The following is a 24618-nucleotide window of genomic DNA, read 5'->3' on the forward strand; positions in this document are numbered from 1 at the left end:
GGATTGTGGCATCTAATGGATGTGACAATCTTGCGTGGCTGCAGGCTGCTATTTTTAGGCTCAGGAGCCAAATAGCCATTGACCTTCCCAGCCTGAGATTACCAGCCTCTAACTGTCAGTTTTACCATTGCTGACTATCAAAATTGGGGGGACTGCATGTCATTTTTAAAAATTATTTATTTAAAAATAAATTAAAAAAAAAAGATGCATGGGGTCCCTCGTATTTTGATACACAGCACACGGCTGTGGGCTGCAGCCTGTAGACGTCTAATTTATCTATGCTGGGTATTACAATATAGGGAACCCTACATCATTTTTTAATTTATTTTTACACCACTATATGGACCCAGACAGCGTGTGTGATTCCAACCAATCACAGACGCTGTCACACAGGGTGGGGACGCAGTCTGACTATAACCAATCACACATGCCTGGACTGTCAGTGGGCGGGTGAAACAGTGAATATGTATGAGAGCTAATCAGCAAACCAGTAAATAGCGTTACAGCCGCAGGGAAGGTTGGTAAGTAAAATGGTCTTGCTTTATTCTGTGCCGCCCCCGTGCCAGCAGCCGCCGCTGCTCTGATGCAGACCTTCTAGGGGGGTGGCTCGAGGGTATCCGGACCCGGGGGTCTCGCGGACACGCAGAATAAAAGGGAGACGTAGATGTACAGGCTAGGCCATATTAAGTTTGTGATGCCACCCACGGTGTGTGGTGAGGTGGGACACCACCGCTGCTGTTATGGGGCACCCGAGGGAGATGTAGTGGCAGCTGGATGTTAACACCACCGTGGGTAGGGATGGTTGGTTGCCCCGGGACCCAGTGTCTTTGTGCAGGGTATAGCGATGGCAAGGGCCGGCGTGCCTGAGCAAGCAGGGGGATGTTTGGTTACTCACAGCAAATGAATCACACGAGTCTTTTGGTAAACCAAGGTGCTGGTGGCCGGCCGCCGCGGCCAGTTACATTCAGGTCTCCCACCCAGGCTGGTGGTCACAGTCCTTTTCCTCTGCACTTATTTTGTGTATGGTGAACTGCCTGGTCTGGAACTCAGGAGTCCACTCCCGGCTGGATGTGGCCTAAGGAGCCATGCCCGCAGACGCTGGCCCGTGGGATCTATGGGCCCTGGTGGTGGCCTCCTATCCCTATGTACCGACGGGCTACAACCCTGTCCCGGTCCACCTCGGTTCTGCCGAGCCATCTTCCCATCTCCTGCTGACGGAGACCACCGTCTGCCACCTAGCCAAAGGCACCAGGGATCCAACCCTGGCACCATTCAACTTGAACTTCCTCTGCTGGAGCTACACCTAGCTCCAGCCCACACTCCTCTCAACTCGAACTACAAACTCTTTCTGCTTGTTTTCCCACTCCGGGCTGTCTAGACCCCTGGGTGGGCGTGTCCAACTGCCTGGTCCTGCCCTCTGGTGTGTCTATCTTTCCCTAAGTGGGGTGACTAGGATTTCAGGTCGGCTGTGTGTTTCCTAGGTGAGGGAAGGGTGTTATGCGGGGGCCTATCTGTGACTACCTGGTTTTGCCAGGGCGTCACAATTCCTTATTTTGTTTCTAATGCAGTGCCCGTAACCCCTACTAACACCAGCCCTTACTAACACATAGGTTTTGCCTCCCATTGAATTCAGTGGTGTTCGGATATGGATGAAGAACTGTTCAGCAAACACAGGTAAATCCAGCAAACACAAACTGAACCTTGGTAGGTTCGCTTATCTCTAAACACCATCACTAAAAATTGAAACCATAGTTATAAGATTTTATTACTAGCAACTGTATTTTAGCACTGGCTCTGTGTACATCTGCATTGACAGCTCCACAGAAGTGGAATCAAGTTTTTGTTGTAAAAAAAACCCTGCAAAACAGATTTTATCAAAGTTTAAGAACATTACCACAATAATTTGGCATACACGTAATTCATATTTTTCAATTGAAGGGTTATTCTTCTTTGGTTTCTTACTTCCCAAAGGGTGGCGCGTTACTAATGATTGACAGTTCAGACCAGTAGCATGGTTAAGCCTGTAACCTGAACCATATGCTCTCCCATTCAGCTGGCTCTGGAGCATCGGAGGAGTGCACAGACACTGAAGCTGGCTGGATCCAGTCATCCGGGGAAAGAATCAAAGTAAAGCTGGGTTCACACTAAACGACAGCGACAACGACGTCGCTGTTACGTCACCATTTTCGGTGACGTAACAGCGACCTTGTAAGTCGCTGTTATGATCGCTGCTTAGCTGTCAAACACAGCAGAAGCAGCGATCATAACGTCGCTTTGCTACATGTGCAGAGAGCAGGGAGCTGCGCTTAGCGCTGGCTCCTTGCTCTCCTACAGTACACATCGGGTTAATTAACCCGATGTGTGCTGCAGCTACATGTCACAGTTCAGAGAGCAGGGAGACGCGCACACTGCTTAGCGCTGGCTCCTTGCTCTCCTTGCTACAGTATACATCGGGTTAATTACCCGATGCGTACTGCAGCCACATGTCACAGTGCAGGAGCCGGCACTGGCAGCAAGAGCGGAGGCTGGTAACCAGCGTAAACATCGGGTAACCAGGGAAAGGTCTTCCCTTGGTTACCCGATGTTTACGCTGGTTACAGCTTACCGCAGCTGCCAGTGCCGGCTCCTGCTCGCTTCATTTCGTCGCTCTCTCGCTGTCACACACAGCGATGTGTGTGTCACAGCGGGAGAGTGACGACCAAAAAATGAAGCTGGACATTCAGCAACGACCGGCGACCTCACAGCAGGGGCCAGGTCGTTGCTGGATGTCACACACAGCGACAGCGACGGGACGTCGCTGCAACGTCACAGAAAATGGTGACGTAGCAGCGACGTCGTTGTCGTTGTCGCTGTGTGTGACACCAGCTTTAGACTTACAAGATCTATACCACAGACCCTATAAGTACTGTGCTGCCTAAGACATTAGCTATCACTGTGTAAATGGATAGGTGGCATGTAACATAGGCAACAAGCAGTACACTATAGAATTAAAAATCCTTCCATTCTTGAGAAGAAAGAGGATTTTTAATAATAGGTGAATTGCAAAGTTACTTGTTCTTACAAGAACTTTGTAATTTTACCATATCTATATATATAATTGCCTTATTCTGTCTGTCTGTCTGTCTGTCTGTCTGTCTGTCTGTCATGCTCCGAAATTGTGTCCTTACGGTGACACAAAGCTGATTGGCCGCTGGGCTCGCCATGGCCCCGCCCCCCCACACGGATTGGCCTCTCGCCCCGGCTCTCTGCAGGCCCCGCCCCCCTCACGCAATGCACGCTCGCTCGCTGTGGCCCAACTGACACGGAGCCCCGATTCCCAGGTGAGTACACACACACACACATCAGATCACACTCACTCTCACACACACCTCACACTCACCTCACACATCACAACATGCTGGGATATCGCTTGCTTCTACACCGGCTCCGTCAGGATCCCAGCAGCGCCACACATAACCTTGCAATGCTGGGATCTTCACGGAGACCGTGAACACTGGTAACCATTATACACATTGGGTAACTAAGGTCCCTTAGTTACCCGATGTCTATCATAGTTACCAGTGTACACCGGCTCACACTCACATCACATCGCATCCACACATCAAGGTCCTGCAGCGCCGGAAAATACAGACACATAACAGCACACACACATAACAGCACACACATACACACACACACAAATCAGATCACACTCACTCACACACACACACACATCACATCGCATCCACATACTCACAACATCCTGGGATATCGCTTGCTTCTCGGCGGCGATACTGGCTGTTGTGATCTTCCAGGACCTGCCGGAGGATCACATGGCCAGAAGCATGTGATATCCCCGGATGTTGTGAGTATAAGCGCGTATGTGCGATATCGTCAGTGTCTGTGTGTGTGAGTGGATGCGATCGGGTGTGTGTGAGTGAATGCGATCGGGTGTGTGTGAGTGGATGCGATCGGGTGTGTGTGAGTGGATGCGATCGGGTGTGTGTGAGTGGATGCGATCGGGTGTGTGTGAGTGGATGCGATCGGGTGTGTGAGTGTCCGCAGAGGAGCACGGCGTGCTGGAGGAGGCTGGGAGCAGAGAGGCTGATCATCGGGAAGGCTGGGATGAGAGAGGCTGATGCTGGGGGAGGCTGGAAGGGGGAGGCTGGGACGAGGGAGGCTGATGCTGGTGGAGGCTGATGCTTGGGGAGGCTGGGAGCGGAAGGCTGATGCTGAGGGAGGCTGGGAGAGGGAGGCTGGGAGGAGAGAGGCTGATCCTGGGGAAGGCTGGGAAAGGGAGGCTGATGCTGGGGGAGGCTGGAAGGAGAGAGGCTGGAAGGAGAGAGGCTGATGCTGGTGGAGGCTGATACATGGGGAGGCTGATGCTGGGGGAGGCTGGAAGGAGAGAGGCTAATGCAGGTGGAGGCTGATGCTTGGGGAGGCTGATGCTGGGGGAGACTGGGAGTGGAAGGCTGATGCTGAGGGAGGCTGGGAGGAAGGAGGCTGGGAGGAGAGAGGCTGATCCTGGGGAAGGCTGGGAACGGGAAGCTGATGCTGAGGGAAGCTGGAAGGAGAGAGGCTGATGCTGGGGGAGGCTGGAAGGAGAGAGGCTGATGCTGGTGGAGGCTGATGCTTGGGGAGGCTGATGCTGAGGGAGACTGGGAGCGGAAGGCTGATGCTGAGGGAGGCTGGGAGAGGGAGGCTGGGAGGAAGGAGGCTGGGAGGAGAGAGGCTGATCCTGGGGAAGGCTGGGAAGGGGAGGCTGATGCTGGGGGAGGCTGGAAGGAGAGAGGCTGGAAGGAGAGAGGCTGATGCTGGTGGAGGCTGATGCATGGGGAGGCTGATGCTCGGGGAGACTGGGAGCAGAAGGCTGATGCTAAGGGAGGCTGGGAGGAAGGAGGCTGGGAGGAAGGAAGCTGGGAGGAGAGAGGCTGATCCTAGGGAAGGCTGGGAAGGGGAGGCTGATGCTGAGGGAAGCTGGAAGGAGAGAGGCTGATGCTGGGGGAGGCTGGAAGGAGAGAGGCTGAGGCTGGGAGGAGAGAGGCTGATGCTGGGGAAGGCTGATGCTGAGGGAGGCTGGGAGAGGAAAGCTGATGCTGGGGAAGGCTGGGAGGACGGAGGCTGGGAGGAGAGACGCTGATCCTGGGGAAGGCTGGGAGAGGGAGGCTGATGCTGGAGGAGGCTGGAGGGAGAGAGGCTGATGCTGGCGGAGGCTGATGCTGGGGAGGCTGGGAGAGGGAGGCTGATGCTGAGGGAGGCTGGGAGGAGGGAGGCTGGGAGAGGTAGGCTGAGAGAAGAGAGGCTGATGCACACACACACACACACACACACACACACACACGCGCGCGCACTGCACAACACACCACACACACTGGGAACCACAAACAACTGCCCTACACAGACACCCACACACACAGACAACGCTGCACACACACAACACCCAACACACAAACACCGCGGCACACACAAATATACGCACATACCGCACAACACACACATTGCTCAAAACATACCTCCCCCCAAAACACACCACACACACACAAACCGCGCAACACACACACAACGCTACAGACACACAGCGCTCCACAAACAACGCAACACACATACAACACCGCTCTCACCCCCCGTCACACCCAGACAACACCCAGAACATGTACAGCGCCCTACACAAACACTTGGTAACTACAGACAACAACATCTCTCTCTATATATATATATATATATATATATATATATATATATATATATAAAACAAAAATCATACATGAACTACACAATACGTAAATTCTAGAATACCCGATGCGTAGAATCGGGCCACCTTCTAGTTATTATAATAAAACTCCTTACCATCATGTCAAGAGTAGCCAGTTTAGCCCCTGGGGCATGATTTTTGGTTGATCTTTAGTATTACATTGTGAGCCCTCTTGGAAAAGACCATATAATTTAGCAATAAATCAAAAGGCCCATATCTCAGATGGGAAGGAGAAGACGAAAGAAGAAGGGGGAAGAAGGGGAAAGAAAGAAAGGGGAAGAAGGGGTAAGAAGAAATTGGCCACTTTTCACCTGGCGGCAGGTTCTCTTTAATGACACTGTATGTACCCCAATTTCACTTATCTTTATTTATGGCCAGCCCTGTCTTGTGACAAACCTCAATGAAAACACTACATTTTTTACATCTTGTGTAGCCTCTTTTGTATAAATACGATATATTTTAAATTATATATAATATATAATAATTATATATAATCAGAACACACTATATGGTGTATAACTAATGGGATATAAAGAGATATCCAGAAATGACCCATTTTGGGGAAATGCAAAGATTTTGGCAAAAAATTATCTTTTCAGTTTTTACTTTTTTTACAATTCAGAATACAATTTTTACTTTAAACCCTAATTGTTAACAGTCCAGTGGATCAAAATTATTGCCATCTATTGTTTAAAATAACAAAAAAGAAACTGTAAAAAAAAACAAAGTATCTAATACTGGAATGAAATTGCAGCCAAGTGATAGCAAATTTGTTCTGTCCTGTTTTGTAGGATCCAGAAAGGAGAAAATGTGATATGTTTTACTTAAGAATAATCCCAAAACTTCTACCAGTATTTCGCTATTTGGAGTAAAAAGTGTTTTCTGATTGCACACATACCTGGTATCACTGGGTTTGATCTGCCTGTAGTGGTGATGCATGGTGTGATACAGCAATCCAACAATGGTGGTTCGGGCTGAAATAAATAAGATTTAAAAAGGAGACATTACACACAGGTCTCACCCAACAATGAAGTATTCCAGTCATTTAGGACATTCTCTTGTCAACACATCACATCCCCGTTATAATTGATGCCACTTCATTGTGAAATTTTGTCTCCCTGCATTCCTGGCATTTTAGTGGCACCACTCCTGTTGCCTCTCTGCCAGCATTCCTCATATGGACGGCTAAGTCAGACTGAGGGATGCTACAAGACCAGGAATAAAAATCTCAGGACAAGACGCGCTCTTTATGTCTACAAAATGGAAACAGTAAACGAGTGGGAATGATTTAAAACATGACAAGAAATTGCTTTCCTCCGAGTCTAATGAGACAGAAAGCGATGGGGACAGATGTTTATTTTTTGGAGAGGAATGTGAATACTTTGCATGAACTCGGAAGTGCAGGCAGAAAAACTAAAGGATTTATGGACAACATGGGGCAGCGATAAGTGGTTTTCACTCTGACTGGAACAGATATTGACAGGAGAAACAGCATACAGCTATATGTGTTAGCCATTTTTCAGCCGCACGCCTCCATTCCTACAGCTGCAAACAGAGCAGAACTCTGTGACTTCTCCTGTCCATACTCATGGCCACATTTGTCTAAGTGTCACTGCAACTTAAATGTGACGTTGTGACGTTAGCTACATTTACACAAAAATTTATGACTTTTTTCCTCACTTGTCAAATGTAAAAAAGGAGCATGTTCTTTACAAAGATTTACTTTAGACCATTAGACCACTTTCATTTAATAACCCAAGGATAAAACTGAGCAACGTCTTGGTACAAATCTAAGCCTGATCCTAGCATATACGGGGGGCTGCTGATAAGTCTTCGGCTTTACCTAGAAAGAAACAAGATAGGATGATGAAACTTTACATTTATTCCACATACTCTCCACTTCTCCACTGATGCCAGCACACTTCTTACATCAGTGTTCCAAGTTCTGTAAACTTAGCAAAATAAGGATTTCGGTTGTACCTCAAACCAGGCATCCGTAGCAGCCATGGCATCAGAAATGGTGTGAAATTTGGTACCCTTGAGGTGTTTCTTCAGGTTTGGAAACAGACGATAGTCGGAGGGAGCTAGATCTGGAGAATAAGGTGGGTGGTGAACCAGCTGGAAGCCCAGCTGTCAGTTTTGCTGTGGTTGCTTGTGCAGTGTGAGCGGAGGCATTGTCTTGCAAGAATAAGATTCCTTTGGACAACTTGCCGTGCCTTTTGGCCTTCAGAGCTGCCTGAAATTGGTCCAAACGTTCAATGTAATTCCTTGTATTGATGGTGGAACCCTTTCGAAGGTAGCAGCAGACCCTCCTTATCCCAGAACACAGACGCTGTCACCTAAGTGGCTGATTTTTGCACCCTAAACTTCTTTGGACAAGGAAAACCACTGTGCCTCCACTCTTTTGACTGCTGCTTGTTTTCAGCATCATACAAATAAATCCAGGTCTCATCCATAGTGACCAGTCGATCAGGAAGTTCTTATCAGTCCAGAAATGCTGACAAATGGACCGGGAAGTTTTCACTCGCATGCTTCTCTGATTTGTTGTCAAATATTTGGGGACCCACTTTGCAGATAATTTCCTCCTGAAACCAAAATGTTCACAGGACATCCCCATGATGTCTGCTATTGCTTTAGCTGAAATTCGTCGATTCTCCAGTATGGGGTTGTGTACAGAATTAACGATCTCTGGAACAACCACCACTCTCGGTCGTCCAGGATGTTCCTCATCATTGGTGGTGAAGTGGCCCGTTTTAAATTTGGCAACCTAATTCTTAAAAGTGGAATATAAAGGGCATTGATCTCCCAATGTCTGCGACATATGACCATGAATATCCTTTGCGGACTTTCCTTGCAGAAACAAGAATTTTATCACTCCTCTGCTCTCAGTTGCTTTGAATATCGCATTAATTCCCACGTGCATAGAACACTGTTGCCATAAGCAGCAAACACAACATTTTGAAAACATATTAGACACATAGGGCTTTCATGTGACATTTGCTACCACAGAAACAAAAAAGATCACAAAGCCAAAGACTTATCAACAGCCCCTCGTACATTGGCAGACAGATTTATTAATACTGGGTTCAGACACCCTATTTTTATGGACTGTATTCAGACTGCTATTCCCAGACCAGTCAGGGGGCTCCTGAGCTTAACTCAACAGCTTCATATAGAATTATATAGTTACATAGTTACATAGTTTCTTAGGTTGAAAAAAGACCTAGGTCCATCTAGTTCAACCTTCCTCCACCAATTCTACATTTTGTCCCTAAGTCACTTATAACCAACAATGCTGTGTGTACTGAGGAAATCATCCAGCCCTTTTTTAAAAGCTGTTATAGTATCTGCCATTACTACCTCTTGTGGTAGGGCATTCCACAGTCTGACTGCTCTAACTGTAAAGAACCCTTTGCTATTTAGCTGCCAGAATCGCTTTTCTTCCACTCACAGTGTATGCCCTCTGGTCCTTAGTATTGTCTCTGGAAGAAATAAGTCATGTGCCAGTCCTTTATATTGACCACACATGTATTTATCCATATAAATGAGATCTCCTCTCAGACGCCTTTTTTCTAAAGCCTGCTTTACACGTTGCAATTTCGCATACGATATCATATGCGATTTGCAACGCACCCATCGTATGTGTGGCACGTTCAATTTGTTGAACGTGCCGCACATACGAGTAACCCCCCGTCACACGTACTTACCCATCCATACGACCTCGATGTGGGCAGCGAACGTCCACTTCCTGGAGTGGGAAGGACGTTCGGCGTCACATCGACGTCACGTGGCAGCCGGCCAATAGAAGCGGAGGGGTGGAGCTGAAACATCCCGCCCACCTCCTTCCTTCCGCATTGTGGGCCGGGAGCCGCAGGACGCTGGTAAGATCTGTTCATCGTTCCCGGGGTGTCACACACTGCAATGTGTGCTACCCCGGGTACGATGAACAATCTGACGTGCAATTCTAGAGACAGGTACGATGTGTATGTGATTAACGTTTTAACGTTCAATCGCACGTACCTGTCACACACTGCAATGTAACTTACAATGCCGGATGTGCATCACTTACGAGTGACCCCGCCGACACATTGTAAGATATATTGCAGCGTGTAAAGCAGGCTTAGCAGGCTAAACATATCTAGCATTTTCAACCTTTCATCATATGGGAGGCCTTCCATTCCTTTTAATAGTCTTGTTATCCGCCTTTGAACTGACTCTAAGTTCTGAATGTCCTTTTTAAAATGTGGAGCCCAAAACTGGAACCTATATTCCAGATGTGGCCTTACAAGTGATTTATCGAGGGGTAACAATACGTTGGGATCACGGGATCTAATCTCTCTTTTTATACACCATAAAATCCTGTTTGCTTTAGCAGCTGCTTCTTGACATTGAGTGCTGTTGCTCAGCTTATTTGTAATGAGAATACCCAAGTCCTTCTCCTGTTCTGTAGTCCCAAGTTTACTTCCATTTAACACTAGAACTACTGGACTCGTGACACCTATATAGAAATACATAGTGCAAAGTAGTCAAAATGACCTCAGTAGTTCTAGTGTTAATGTATACGTAGCTACAGGATTACTCCGTCCTAGGTGCATTACTTTACATTTATCAACATTGAATCTCATTTGCCAAGTATCTGCCCATTCTGACATCTTATCCAGATCTTTTTGTAATATTTCAATATCAAGGTCAGTTTTTAATGTCCTACATAGTTTGATGTCATCAGCAAAGACTGACACTTTACTATCAATCCCATCCACAAGGTTATTAATAAAGAGATTATTCCATTCCTTCATTCCATTATGAGTCCATTGTGATCAGGTCTGGGGACCCACAGCTTTGTTGGAAATCGCAGTCCATACACAGACCATGAAACTTGGAAGTGTGAAACTGGCTTAAAGAGTGACCATCAATAAAATATTTATTTTTAAAATCAGTAGTACACATGAAGTTGATATCACCCACATTTATTAAGATAAGCATATTTCATATTAGTTAACTTGAAAAGTGAAGTTGGAGGTATTTGTATGAAATTTATTAAAAGGCAAACAATACTTAACTAGTATCATTTTAATTTTATAAATCATTAGTACATGTGAAAATAAGAAACCATATAAAATATACGGGAGAGGAGATAAAGGCAGAGCTCGTCCCTCTTCCCTTCTATGTAGAATGTTATCAAGGGAAAATCGAAGAAATGAGTAAGTGTATAAGTTGGTATACAAGTCCTGCATAGAAATATGATCACTCTGTGGCCATTTAACAGACAATTCCTAAGATAGAAACAAAATTAACACATACCCTGCTGTAAAAACAAATAACTAAAAAGTAATGGTACATATAAATAACGTTGGTTACTTAGTAACACTTTTTTTTATCAAAACCCTATGTTTTATGACTTCATTGGTTCAATAATGTGAGTCATATGAACACTGACCACTCACTGCCTGTTTTCATGATTGATGCTATAATAAAATTTGTTTTTATAAAAGCAAACAAAACTTAATTGTCACCCTTATAAGTATATGTACCGTACTTCTTGTGTGTCTTGTCAATTCATATGCATAGAATCCTTATTATCTCTAGTTTAGTATAAAGTTAGATGTGCATAGGTTTAGTAGCAGTATCATCTGAGGGCAGTCTGATGACTGAGGGGGGTCTAAAAGCCCTTCTGCCATATAACAAGACAAGGGAGGGTCCTGTTACAGATAATACTTTACAAATTACGACCCAGGAGTGTTAAAGAGGACCTGTCACTTGCTCAAAAAAAAAAATTAAATACCTTGTAAGAAAGAAAAAAAATCCCTGAGCTCTACTGATTCTGTCTCTCTTTTAAATTTTGTGCAGTATAACTCCATCGCAGTGATATTCAAATTTGTGTTTTTTTCTACAGCTCACTATGTGAAATTTCTTCTTTGCAGTCCAACTGGGAGTTTCTAGAGTCTTCTCTGGGGGGCGTGCACTTTCACACCTCCCTCCCAGACACTGCCAATCACAGTTGAGCAGCATCTGAAATTGTTAGACTGCTGAACTGTGATTGGCTGCATCTAGAATAGAGAGGTGAAAGTGCCCGCCCCCCAGAAAAAAACTCTGAAGAAATGCCCATCTAGACTCCAAGCTGAGATTTCACAAACTGTGCTGCAAATACAATGAATCTGTATCTCTTCAAATAAGTGGCACAACTCAAAATGGAAAAAGAGGCAGGATCAGGGGAGCACATGGATTTTTACAAGATATTTATCACAATTTTATTTTTAAACACTTATAAGTCCTCTTAATGATAAATCTCTATATACAGTTCTTTAACCTGTGTCAATTCCTTTTTTTACTAGTCTGGTTAACACACTAAATAATAAAGTATAATACAAGTTTTTGATCAGCCAAACAACATGCTCTTATTGAATTCTACATCCGCATCACCATATAAATTAATAGCACAACTGAGAAGGAGCTATGCTGCAGTTTTCCCTTTACACCACTAACAAATCTATCCCTTCACTTGTACATAGAAGCTGTCTCATGATTTGGGATGACAAGCTTTAAGTTCACAAAGTGTTAGAGAACTATCATTAATCAGGGAGAGATAACAGAAAATGCAAACTTAATGACACCTTACTTTAAATATATCATAGCTACCGTGCCCTACAAGCCATGCTATGATTTAAAGAAAAGTAAAAAAAAATAAGTCAGTTTTTCCTTCAACAAGTTCATTGACCTTATGATGAAGAAAAGGTTGGGTTTGAAAAAGATATATCTAGTGCTAAGACACAAGGAGATATAAATTATTTAAATTGCTTTTTTACTGCTGGGAAGCAGCACATTATCACACAATGTACTGAGACGTAAAGTAGGACACTTGTTTAAATTACAAGACATATGGATTTTACTAAAAAAGTACAAAAATTTTTTATTAAAAAATTAGAAAACTATTTAACTTTTATTTCCAGAAAATAAGACCCACTATTTAAAAAAAAATAAAGAAAAAACAAGAAAGCCAGCACTAAATGTGCACTACAGCGCTAAAAATTCCAAACTGTACTTTTTATTAAAATTTGAGATTTTTGGCAAAAAATTGCAATTTCTTGAGCTACCCCGCCACGTCACAGCAAATCTCTTTGGGGCAGTCCTACTCTAAAATATTTTTATATAAAATGTGCCATACATATGAAAAAGTAGAACTGTTCTTAGCAGCACTTACTTGGTAATTTTCTTTGTTTACTTAAAAAAAAATGGTGCATATAAAATGAGCAATGTATAAGACATAGAGAGTATATTGAATGGAATCGGTCACCACATTTGATGTATCTAAAGAATTAATATGGATAAGCAGGTTGAAAAAGTCATCATATTAGATGCATTGTTGTGCATAAATAGCTTTTATCACTTTTATGTAAATGAGCACTTCCAGGCCATGGGCACCCTCACTTCAATATCATGTAATACTTCTGCCTCATAACTTCATTATCATATACATCCCCTCCCATCAGTGTCGCTTTCTTCCTGTGATGTTAAGTGCTTGTCAGGATAACTCTAAGGGGTACTTTGCACGCTGCTACATTGCTAGCCGATGCTAGCGATGCCAAGCGCGATAGTACCCGCTCCCGTCGCACATGCGATATCTTGTGATAGATGCCATAGCGAACATTATCGCTACGGCAGCTTCACACGCACTTACCTGCCCTGCGACATCGCTCTGGCCAGCGACTCGCCTCCTTCCTAAGGGGGCGGGTCATGTGGCGTCATAGCGATGTCACACGGCAGGCGGCCAATAGAAGCGGAGGGGCAGAGATGAGTGGGACGTAAACATCCCGCCCACCTCATTCCTTCAGCATAGCTAGTGGATGCAGGTAGGAGATGTTCCTTGCTCCTGCGGCTTCACACACAGCAATGTGTCCTGCCGCAGGAACGAGGAACAACATCATACTGACATTATGGAATTGATCGACGCTACACAGATCGCCGATTTACGACGCTTTTGCGATCGTTTATAAGCGCATCTAGGCTTTACACGTTGCGACATCGTTACTGGCGCCGGATGTGCGTCACTTTCCATTTGACCCCGACGATATCGTAGTAGCGATGTCGCAACGTGCAAAGTACCCCTTACTCCTGCGCATTCCATCTCCCGTCATTTCTCCTCAGTGTTCCCTCCTTATGTTGGCATGGGCTTCACGTTCCTTGTGAAAAAGTGCCAGTGAGTCACTGATATTTGTGTAGTGCAAGGATTATACGCCCTGGAGAACACTGGGAGCGGAAGCACTAGTGACTCACTGAGACCTGTGCAGAAGGAACATGAAGTCTATGGGTTGGAAAAACTGAGGAGGAATGATGGGAGATGGAATGCACAGGTACAAGATTTCCAGAAAAGCACCAGACATTACAGGTAGAGAGTGACACTGATGTGAGGAGATACATATGATAATGAAGTGAGGAGGCAGTGCCATCTTCTGGGTAATGTCCTGCCCATATCCTGGAAAAACTCATTTACATATAATAATAAAAATGTATTTATCCACAATAAAGCATCTTATATGAAACATACAGGTATGATTTTTTTTCAGCAGCCTATTATGTATATGCCCATATTAATATTTTAGATACTTCATATGTGGTGACAGAGGCCTTTAAAGGCAATTGGCCTCTGATCAAATGAATTCCTTCACAGATAAAAGACCACTTTTCTCTGAAGTTGCATATATTTACAGTACTGTACATGATCTTAGTGCTTTGTAAGCTATTTCCTCAAAGCCCTCATTTAATATAAAATTCAGATTTGGATGTAGTTGAAGTATTTTACATTAAAACACACAAAAAAAACAAAAAAGACCACAGTGCTTCCTTCATTTACAATATTTTAGATGGGAATCTGTAGTATAACTGAAACATAATTGACCCAAAGAGTTTAGATAAAGCTTAGATGATAACTGGTATCTAAAATCTGTAGACTTCCAAAGACTTCTGAGAAGAGTGGTGACCTATAACTGGGCCCAGATACTGCCGAGAGGGTGAGTGAAACCCATAATGACTGGAATCAAGTTTAAAAGAGTTAGTGGGGAAAAGGTTTTATAGGGACTTAGCGAGCGGAAATTAATATTCTCGCTTTAGACATGGGGTTAATAATTTTCATGATTCGTCTGAAATTGTCCTATAAATAAGAAACGTGAGAAGTGGTCTAGAATGGCATCTTTAACCTCTATATGTGCTGAAGTTTGGTTTCATCTATGGAGAGATACCCATCTCCATGCTTGTGTTGCTTGGTAGCAAATGCATTAATCTAGAAGACCAATCCCACCCTATAGTCTCTTGAGAATAAATAAAAAAAATTCTGCATGATAGACTGGGGTGGTTTTACCATAGGTTAACAATGTAGACCACTAAAGCTGAGTGAATTGTTTTGCAATGTACTAAATTTGTTATGTGCTTTGACAAATTTATGGTTTCTGGCAATAATTATTAGGCAAATAATGACCAAACAACTGCTATCTTGCTGGATTCTTTTGAAGGCCAAGGAGGGATTAAAAATATTTAAATTTTATACTCACCTGTCCTAGAGCTCCCACTCACATGTTCTGAGCTCAAGGGCAGGGTAGGTGAGGGGGACGTAGGGCAATTGAGTTGGATCTTTTAGTTTTTTACTCCTTCCCTTGCCGCTGCTTAGCATGCTCTTGGGATCTGGTGAGCCCTCGGAGCATCATAAATGTTTTCAGGACTTGGGGCACTTCTATTTCAAACCAAATCTACGTGTACCATATTTACACTGCTGGCCAAATCAAGTGAATCTACCCAATGTTAATTTCGGGAGATTCATTTATCTCTGTAGACCATCTATCCTGGATAGAGATGCTCACCAGCTGGGAATACAGCCAACATTCTATATTTCTAAGAATGCTGGGTCCATGGTGCTCCTCTTGAGGACATTTGCTAAGTATGCAGGAAAAATTACACTTTAGTTACTGCCAAATTTCTGAGAAAGAACTTTATCGATGAGGAAAAGTTATTTAACTATGGTTTCTCTTTTCTTGTCCAAGTGGCAGATTTTAGTGAAACATATTTTCATTGGACTGAACTCTAGTTTGTATACTTTTCCGTCTTATGAGAGAAAATATTTCCCCCAAACACCTCACTGATTTTACATAAAAAAAACCTATAATTACATAATTTTTTTTATCAATGACATTCTTCCTGATGAATAGACAGCACCTAAGATGTAATTTTTTTCTGCATACTTACCTACTGTTCCATTTGTGAAAATCATCCCCCAACGCTGTGGCATCGGATCAACCCCAGAACACTGTGCAACCTCTTCTGAGTGCTCTATTATTTCCACTTTGTGGGATACAGTCACATACTTCTTTTAAACATATTACTTGCATGTGTACATCCTGTTGGCAGTTCTCAAGATGGAGCAGACACTTAAGAATATTACACAAGGCACCACCCTCTTTTTTATTTTATCTCAATACTTGAGGGCATTTTGTCATTGACACCTAATCACCACCATTATTGCACATCTTCGGTACACAATGGAGCAGATTTATTGAAACTGTCTAACTTTTGGGTCCCAATACACAACAGCTGTTGGTTCAACTGATCTTTCTTCCGGCAGATATCCATGTCAGACTCTTATGGCGGTGGTTTATGTCAGTAAAGTAAAATGATTAGCAGTCTAAAATCGAGCATGACGGATCGTATCTCCCCGACATCATCTTTTTCGGGAAAGTGGTAAGGTTCCCAAGCACCTTAGACTGTCTCCTGAGCCCGCTAATATCATTAGGTGTTAGTAGTTAGTCTAATGAGTATGAGGGCCTTTAGACAGCGCAAACAGACTAGAGAGTGTTAAATATGCCACGTTTATCAAAGTGACAAAATCTGGTGTCACAGCACAGCTGGTTTGCGGCCATCATACTCACAACAGGCACCATCCTGGGCCTGACCAGCTTGTTGAGCTTTCTTATACAACTTTCCCAGCTCTGCTGCATCCTCCTATTGCTGGAGAGTCTCCTCCTGGCTATAGCTAGGTACAGCCAGATTCTGCAGGAGTTTATATTCATTGTGTCCTGCAGAGTGTTTATTCCCCAACCTGTCCCCTTCCAGCATTTGGTATATCCGGCAGCATCTTCCTCCACGCAGGTGCCTGATCTAAAGTAAGGTCTTTGTCTAATCTCCTCAGGGCTTTGTCTGTTTTGTCTCTCCAGTATTTTGCCCTGGCTTACCTCTTGTTTGGTAATGGAAAGAAAGGAAAAAGATCCGGCACAACCTCTTCTGCCGTTATTTATTTCAGTAAAAGAAAGGAAATTTTTTTCACATAGGCATTTGAACATGCATGTATATCTGGACATACACATTTTTTCTGGCCGGACATTCTCTCTTTTTTGGATGAGCATTTTTGTATGATCCCCGGATGGTTTTGAATATTGCATATTTACAATCGGAGGTTTTCTTTATATACATATGTCTTTCTATACATTTCTGCCTATACGCTTATATACTCATATATGGGCAGTTTTCTATATCAGAATGTATGTACATATATATATATATATATTTTTATTTATATATTTTTTAGAACATTAAGATCTATTGGAATAATTTTACCAACATTAAGGGTGTGTATGTTCATTTTGATATGCATGCATGTAATTTTGGTTTATTATGGCATGTTACCTGGTCAATTTCTTGCTTGTAATTATGTGTGTTGGATAACACCCATTGACAGATGTGTGCAAATAGGGATAGCCAGCCTTCCCTTTGTGTCCACCTAGTGAACTAGTCTATTTTAGTAGCCATATGGTATACATGGATTACTTATGATTAAGGACTCTTTTTTGTTTTAATGTGGAAGTCCGAAACGCGTTAAGTTTCCATGGAGTAACACCTCTTTCGGTTTCACAGATGGAACTTTTTTAATACTCAAAAAAAAAAATTTGGATGATTTTATCTTAGAAGAGGTTGTGCCGGATCTTTTTCCCTTCTTTCCATTACTTCTAACCGGCTGGGACTTACCGGTAGATTCCAGGCACCCGCAAGGACCAGCAGCCCGGGCAGCAGGTGAGCTGAAGAAATCTCTCGCTTACCTCTTGTTTATCCTGACCTCTCATGGCTTGGCTCTCATTTGTCCTGACCTCTCCTCTCCTGTCCTCTTCTATGTTTCCTGTATCTGTGCTGTTTGTCCTGTCTTTGTACTGTCTATCCATGTCTCTGGGTTTTGCCTTGTACGTCATGCACCCTGACCCTCCAGTCAGAGGTTACAGTCCTTGTGACTGCCCTGGAGTAACTCCTGGCTTTTACCTACGACTCAAGCCTATCCTCAGCATCAGAGTCTCTAGCAAAAACCATGTAGCCACTTAGTTATGCCCCTTCATGATAAGCTCAGCCCGTGGCACAGTGGGTTAACATCCAACAACTGTCACAGCTGGTTAATAAGTCAGGCACATCTTTAGACTGCCTAGTCTACATTTATACCATTTGTTAGTTGGCTTAGTCTATTTCACAAACTTACAATTTTTAGTACAACATCGAATCGCAATTTTTGGTCTCTCTCTGTCCACTTTCCATGCTCCTTCATCAATCATGTCTACAATGTATCTACTACATGTCAAAAACATGTAATAGATGAGGTGCAAAGTATGAAAGACATTTTTTGTCCACAAAGTAAGACTAATTTCTAGTGCATGTACCTTAGAAAATCAGCCCCATTTAGGGTTGGACTGAACAGGGGAGCAGAATGGCACATGCCCCCTGGGCCATTTTCCTACTAACTGTTTAGGGCCACCTGTCATTTGGGTACTTTAGCAGCATTTACCTTTAATTCACTGTCAGGAGCATTGTTACCTATAACCGCAGATCATATAAAGCAAAGTTCAGTGCCAGTAAAGTACCCGTCAGCCTAAGGAGTTACTGGAATTTCTACAATTGTTTAGGGCAGGGGTCTCAAACACGCGGTCTGTGGGCCACATGCAGACCCTCAGGCTACTTCATGCCGCTCGCAGGCATGTGGACCCAGTAACGATCGCAACCAATGCAGGGGCCGCGGCAATCAGCACTATATTTAAGATGACTGATTTGCGCTGCTTATTTCCTGCACATGATGGTGGAAAATAAATAACTTATTGAGTTATACCCAATCAAGATATTCACCTGATTTGTTGTCATTAAAAGCACTATTGTTTCTCATGCAGTTAATGTTATACATGATCCCAAGTGTGTGCAAAAAGAAAGACAGACAGTGACCATGAGTGGCAGTATATTGTTATGCCCTGTAAACACAGGTTGATTTAAGCTGATTAGATCCAAAGCACGCTTATAGCATGTCACTGGGTTCATTATGGACACGGGCTTAAACATCTATAATGCGAAGATTGATGTGTACAATTAAGGCCAATGGGGTTACCATGTAATGACTGTATGGACTCTACAGCTTGATGTAATTGAACATGTGCCGTAAAATTGTCAACTTCTGGACTATAATAAAATCTAAAGAGAAAAATGCTGACATGTGAAAAGGCTCATAAAGGGACATCACTCCATTTACTAGTGCATTGCAGTTTCTGAAAACAGATTTCTATTTATTACTTAGCAATCTTTTTCTCTACCAATATCACCAGCAGTTAGGAGACATTCTTATAACAAGAGAGCAGGGTAACCTGAACTTACATTTGCTCATAAATGCTTCTCCGGGAACAGAGATGTAAGAATGCCCTTCAGATGGAAACCGGTAGTGAGGCAAACTCAACATCTGAGGCACCTTCACCATGGCATAATCTGAAAGAATCACAGAAAGGGACCATAAATCCTATTTGCACTGATATGTGACAAACTGAAATGTTCAAGTATGGAGAAAATGTCTCTAAACACTTTTTGACATTACAGTAATAACATTATTAGTTAGAACAATTGCTTCCATGCAGTAAATTAACGCCTATCTATCCTGACATAAGAAGCTTTTATAAGCACGCTATGTTACATCGATGTTCTGACCTAGAAAGACTAAAGAATATATGTGTGTCAGCACCGCAAACCTGCGCCTGAGAGCTACAAGGAAAACAGCACAATAGCTCAATATCCAATAAAGCTTGATAAAATTCATGCAGAACTTTGTTCAAAAGACAGCCATTGTTCTGGTTCTGAAGACATGCTGCATTACCACAAATCTTATTTTCACTTCTGGCCATCTTTTTATATATCGAAGCCTTCAGCTATTGAGCTTCAGGCATTATGGCATCCTTTCATTAAGACTCGAGTTTCAAACACCGGCCTTCATGAGAGATATGCAGGAATAAGATGTGCCGAATTCATTGAGAAGACTGTGCAACTTAATGGGTTCAAAGCACCCCTAAATCTTACATATAGCATCTTATTAATGGCAGCATAAGAAACACTGCTATTATTCCTCTACTGGAATTCCAGCTCCTCCTCACTCCACCCATTGATGGCCGAGCTGCCTGACACTGGTGTGAAAAACTGCATTAAAGCATTTTGAAAAGTCATGCATACTAAACACATGTGAGGAAGTCCATGAAACCCTGGTCTAACAGCGCCCCCACTGTGGCCAGATGCATAAGGTAACTGCTCGATCTGTCTGTTTGTGACCACATCTTACCTGTAAAATGTATTCTGATATATATATTCTGTAAATTTCATCATGTACATATTGTAGTATCTAGTGTGCTCTTAAGGCGATTAAATATATAATTTAATCTTGAGCTGTTTCTTGTATCTCGATTCCTGAATCCCATGTCTGTGAGGTCGGCTTAATAGTTATCGTAATCGTTTGGTGGAAGTGAGTTTATGCCAAGCATAATTGTAGGGCAACCATTGAGACTAGGGGAAGATTAGATATATTCCGCTCGCAGGAGTCGGGGGAATATATTCCTTACTCTCACCGGGAGTGTAGCGCCCCTGAAGCCATCAGGAGCTATAAGGTACTGCATCCTGTCAAAGATGTAGGGCCTACCCCCAGGAACCCGGAAGACCAGTGACAGTAACACCAAAACACATATATAATTCCTGTTTTTCCCTTCCCCAAGGACTGGTGACAGACTAGGGTTGGACCCAATGGATAGCCATCTCGGGGTGGAGCCAATCCAGTCCACTAGACGACAACCAGGGAGGAGGGGTCAGACAGTCAGTAAGTGGAAGTGAAAGGAGACGGACGTAACCGTACTGATGGGAGTGCGTAACAGTGACCTGGGAGGCTGCAGGCATGTGGTTGCCGAAGGAGTACAGTGGAGAACTCTCGGGAACCATAGCACCGACGGGGTACAGAGCCCTAGGTCAGGCAAATGCTCCAGGCACACCTGATAAAATCTGCACAGTGAGGGGATCATCCAGGACCTCACTGACCGTAAAGTCCGGGGGCACCAGCAGTGATGGGAGAACCAGGGACCGGAACGGAACACCGACCCTACGGGGTTCAACCTGCCCGCCTTCTTGACTAAAGACTGAAGGACTACCAGGAGAGGACCCCCAGATGCTCCAAGCCACGGGGACCCACCAACTAGAGACAGGTAGAGGGGAAAGAAGCCACCAGGTTACCACACTGGCACTGGGATGAAGGGATCCAGTGGTGAGGACCAGCCCTCTTCAGGTTACCAGCATAACAACTGTGTGAGTAAAAGGAACAAGTTAGACTACAATCCCTTGTGTGGCCTACCTTCTTTCCATGCCTAACTCCATCACCTACCCACTGGGTCTCCGGCCCTACTTGCGGAGGGCCCAACATCCAGGCTGCCATTAACGTCAGCCCCAGCAGTGAGAGATTCTGCAGCGGCGACTCCATCTACCTAGCCACATTCCGCAAGTAGCGTCATGATAAAAACTTTGTTACTAATCTCCTGTAAATACCCCTTTTAAAAGCGACCCCCAGGGTCACGGCCACCCAGTGAACTGTCCCCGTAAATATACAGCCCGGGACCGAGTACCCCATAGCCCTGGGGCGAGTCAGCAGCCCTTCAATAATCGGCATAGTAGTAGAATAGTGGCCTCATAGCTTAAGCGGGCTTTACACGCTACGATATATCAAACGATAATGTCATCGGGGTTACGTCATAAGTGACGCACATCCGGCATCGTTTGACATATCGTAGCGTGTGACAGCTACGAGCGAGTGTGAATGAGCAAAAATACTCACTTCATCGTTGCTCGTTGACACGTCGCTCATTTTCTAAAAATCCAACATCCGGTTGTTCATTGTTCCCATGGCAGCACACATCGCTCCATGTGACACCCCGGGATCGATGAACTGCAGCTTACCTGCGTCCCGTCGGCAATGCGGAAGGAAGGAGGTGGGCGGGATGTTTACGTCCCGCTCATCTCCGCCCCTCCGCTTCTATTGGCCGGCCGCTGTGTGACGTCGCTGTGACGCTGAATGTCCCTCCCTTTTCAGGAAGTGGATGTTCACCGCCCACAACAAGGTCGTTTGGGAGGTAAGTACGTGTGACGGGGGTTACTGACTTTGTGCGACACGGTTTGACAGTCACTTCTGCATCGACTATAGTTACAGTACAGGAAAGGGCTTGGAAACAGCTGACTACAGATTGGCCAGTTTGGTAATATCAGAGAGTTTTCCTCTGTATGGAGAAGGGCTAATTTGCATACTCTCTTTCTCATGGAGCTTTGCCAGCAAGTTTCCATACACCACTCAGATCTCTTCAATGAGAACTAACACACCCCAGAGCTAATTTAACTTAACTAACGTTACTTTTCTTTTGCAGAATAGCAAATGACTAGCAATAGCAAAGTCCATGTTATCTTCCAGCATCTCCATTTTCCCACACAACGGCAGAACTGTGAATGACATAGACATGCATACCGCTTGTCCCTACATCAAACATCACTTCGGATATATATTACACTTCAAAAGAGATGTTGCTATGCATATATCCAGCCCTGGAATACTGCCATATATAACTTCACATGAAACATTCATTTTAATGAAATAATGATAATGGGAATTCTTGTGGTAAAACAGGATGAAACGCTAACTCTGGAGAAAGTGTTCACAGCAGCGTTCTACATGATTGTTTACAAGATATTTTTCCCTGGTTTCCAGTAAAAAAAAACAATATTTCAACTTTATATCAAAATTGAGAGGCCTAAGGCTATATTCACACAAGACAGATTTCCTGCAGAAATTGATTTTAGTATGTCGTTAATCTGAATCCACACAAATGCTGAAATAACCCCATTCAGACCTGCGGAGTGGATTTTCAGATATCTGCTACGAATCTATTGCTGCAAACCATAAAGAATAATGCATTTAATAGAGATGTGACCTTTAAACAATATTTTAGAGTTTAAACATAGATCTAATCTAAGTATAACTTGAGAAGCCTTGTCTACGCATCTCATTCCTTATCTCAACCAGTATTATTCTCCTGAGCTGTATTCACAATTTTGCTTCTGACAATTGATAACAATTTAAAAAGCTTATTGATTGACGAATGTCTAAAAGATTAGCTAAGCTTTGATAATAAGAGTGGGAATGTTAAGGTGGGTTTATACCACCTAACGTTAAGCAACCACCAACCGGCAAACATTTCATTTAGCAATCGTCATTCATTTAATAGTCTGTTCACACAGGAAGAATGTTCTTCAGATGAGCAATGAACTAATGATTTTGATCTTCAGCTTTGCATGACCTTCTAGATGTGACCTGTGTTCATATTCAGTGGCATAACTTAGGCGGGCTTTGCACACTACGACATCGCAGGCTGATGCTGCGATGCCGAGTGCGATAGTGCCCGCCCCCGTCGTAGCAGCGATATGTGGTGATAGCTGGCGTAGCGAAAGTTATCGCTACGCCAGCTTCACACACACACTCACCTGCCGTGCGACGTCCCTGTGGCCGGCGACCCGCCTCCTTGTTAAGGGGGCGGGTCGTGCGGCGTCACTGCGACGTCACACGGTAGGCGGCCAATCAGAGCGGAGGGGCGGAGATGAGCAGGATGTAAACATCCTGCCCACCTCCTTCCTTCCGCATATCCTACATAAGCCGCAGTGAGGCCGGTAGGAGACGTTCCTCGCTCCTGCGACTTCACACACAGCGATGTGTGCTGCCGCGGGAGCGAGGAACAACATCGGACCATGGCGTCAGCGTAATTATGGATTACGCCGACGCTGTACCGATGATACGATTACGACGCTTTTGCGCTCGTTAATCGTATCATCCAGGCTTTACACACTGCGACGTCGCATGCGATGCCGGAAGTGCGTCATTTTCAATTTGACCCCACCAACATCGCACCTGCGATGTCGCAGTGTGCAAAGTGCCCCTTAGAGTGCTATGGTCCCTGGTGCAAAATTTGGACAGGGGCCCCCACCAGCATGTTGGTAACATCTATGAGTAGTAATGTGTACCGCCCCAGTAGCAGCAGCCGAGCCGCTCGGATCCGGAGCCGTGGTGGCTCGAGGGGTCTCCGGACCTGGGGGGTCCACGCGGACACTCGAATCAAAAAGGAGTGGGGGAGTATATACAGTTAGGTCCAGAAATATTTGGACAGTGACACAATTTTCGCGAGTTGGGTTCTGCATGCCACCACATTGGATTTGAAATGAAATCTCTACAACAGAATTCAAGTGCAGATTGTAACGTTTAATTTGAAGGTTTGAACAAAAATATCTGATAGAAATTGTAGGAATTGTACACATTTCTTTACAAACACTCCACATTTTAGGAGGTCAAAAGTAATTGGACAAATAAACCAAACCCAAACAAAATATTTTTATTTTCAATATTTTGTTGCGAATCCTTTGGAAGCAATCACTGCCTTAAGTCTGGAACCCATGGACATCACCAAACGCTGGGTTTCCTCCTTCTTAATGCTTTGCCAGGCCTTTACAGCCACAGCCTTCAGGTCTTGCTTGTTTGTGGGTCTTTCCATCTTAAG

The 24618-nt window shown here is 44.2% G+C and overlaps 1 protein-coding gene across 2 annotated transcripts in view; it reads right to left on the minus strand.

The window, feature by feature from the left end:
* The window catches only part of ADGRD1 (adhesion G protein-coupled receptor D1), a 1069475-nt gene that overhangs the window by 846245 nt on the left and 198612 nt on the right, over nucleotides 1-24618 (minus strand). For both annotated transcript variants that reach the window (XM_075341810.1, XM_075341809.1), the window contains 2 exons: nucleotides 19385-19492; nucleotides 6630-6705 (listed from right to left, as the gene is read on the minus strand). In XM_075341810.1, the coding sequence (XP_075197925.1) occupies nucleotides 6630-6705; nucleotides 19385-19492 (184 nt within the window). The remainder of the gene's footprint in view (nucleotides 1-6629; nucleotides 6706-19384; nucleotides 19493-24618) is intronic.

Source organism: Anomaloglossus baeobatrachus, chromosome 1 (assembly GCF_048569485.1).
Source record: "Anomaloglossus baeobatrachus isolate aAnoBae1 chromosome 1, aAnoBae1.hap1, whole genome shotgun sequence".
Lineage (NCBI taxonomy): Eukaryota > Metazoa > Chordata > Amphibia > Anura > Aromobatidae > Anomaloglossus > Anomaloglossus baeobatrachus.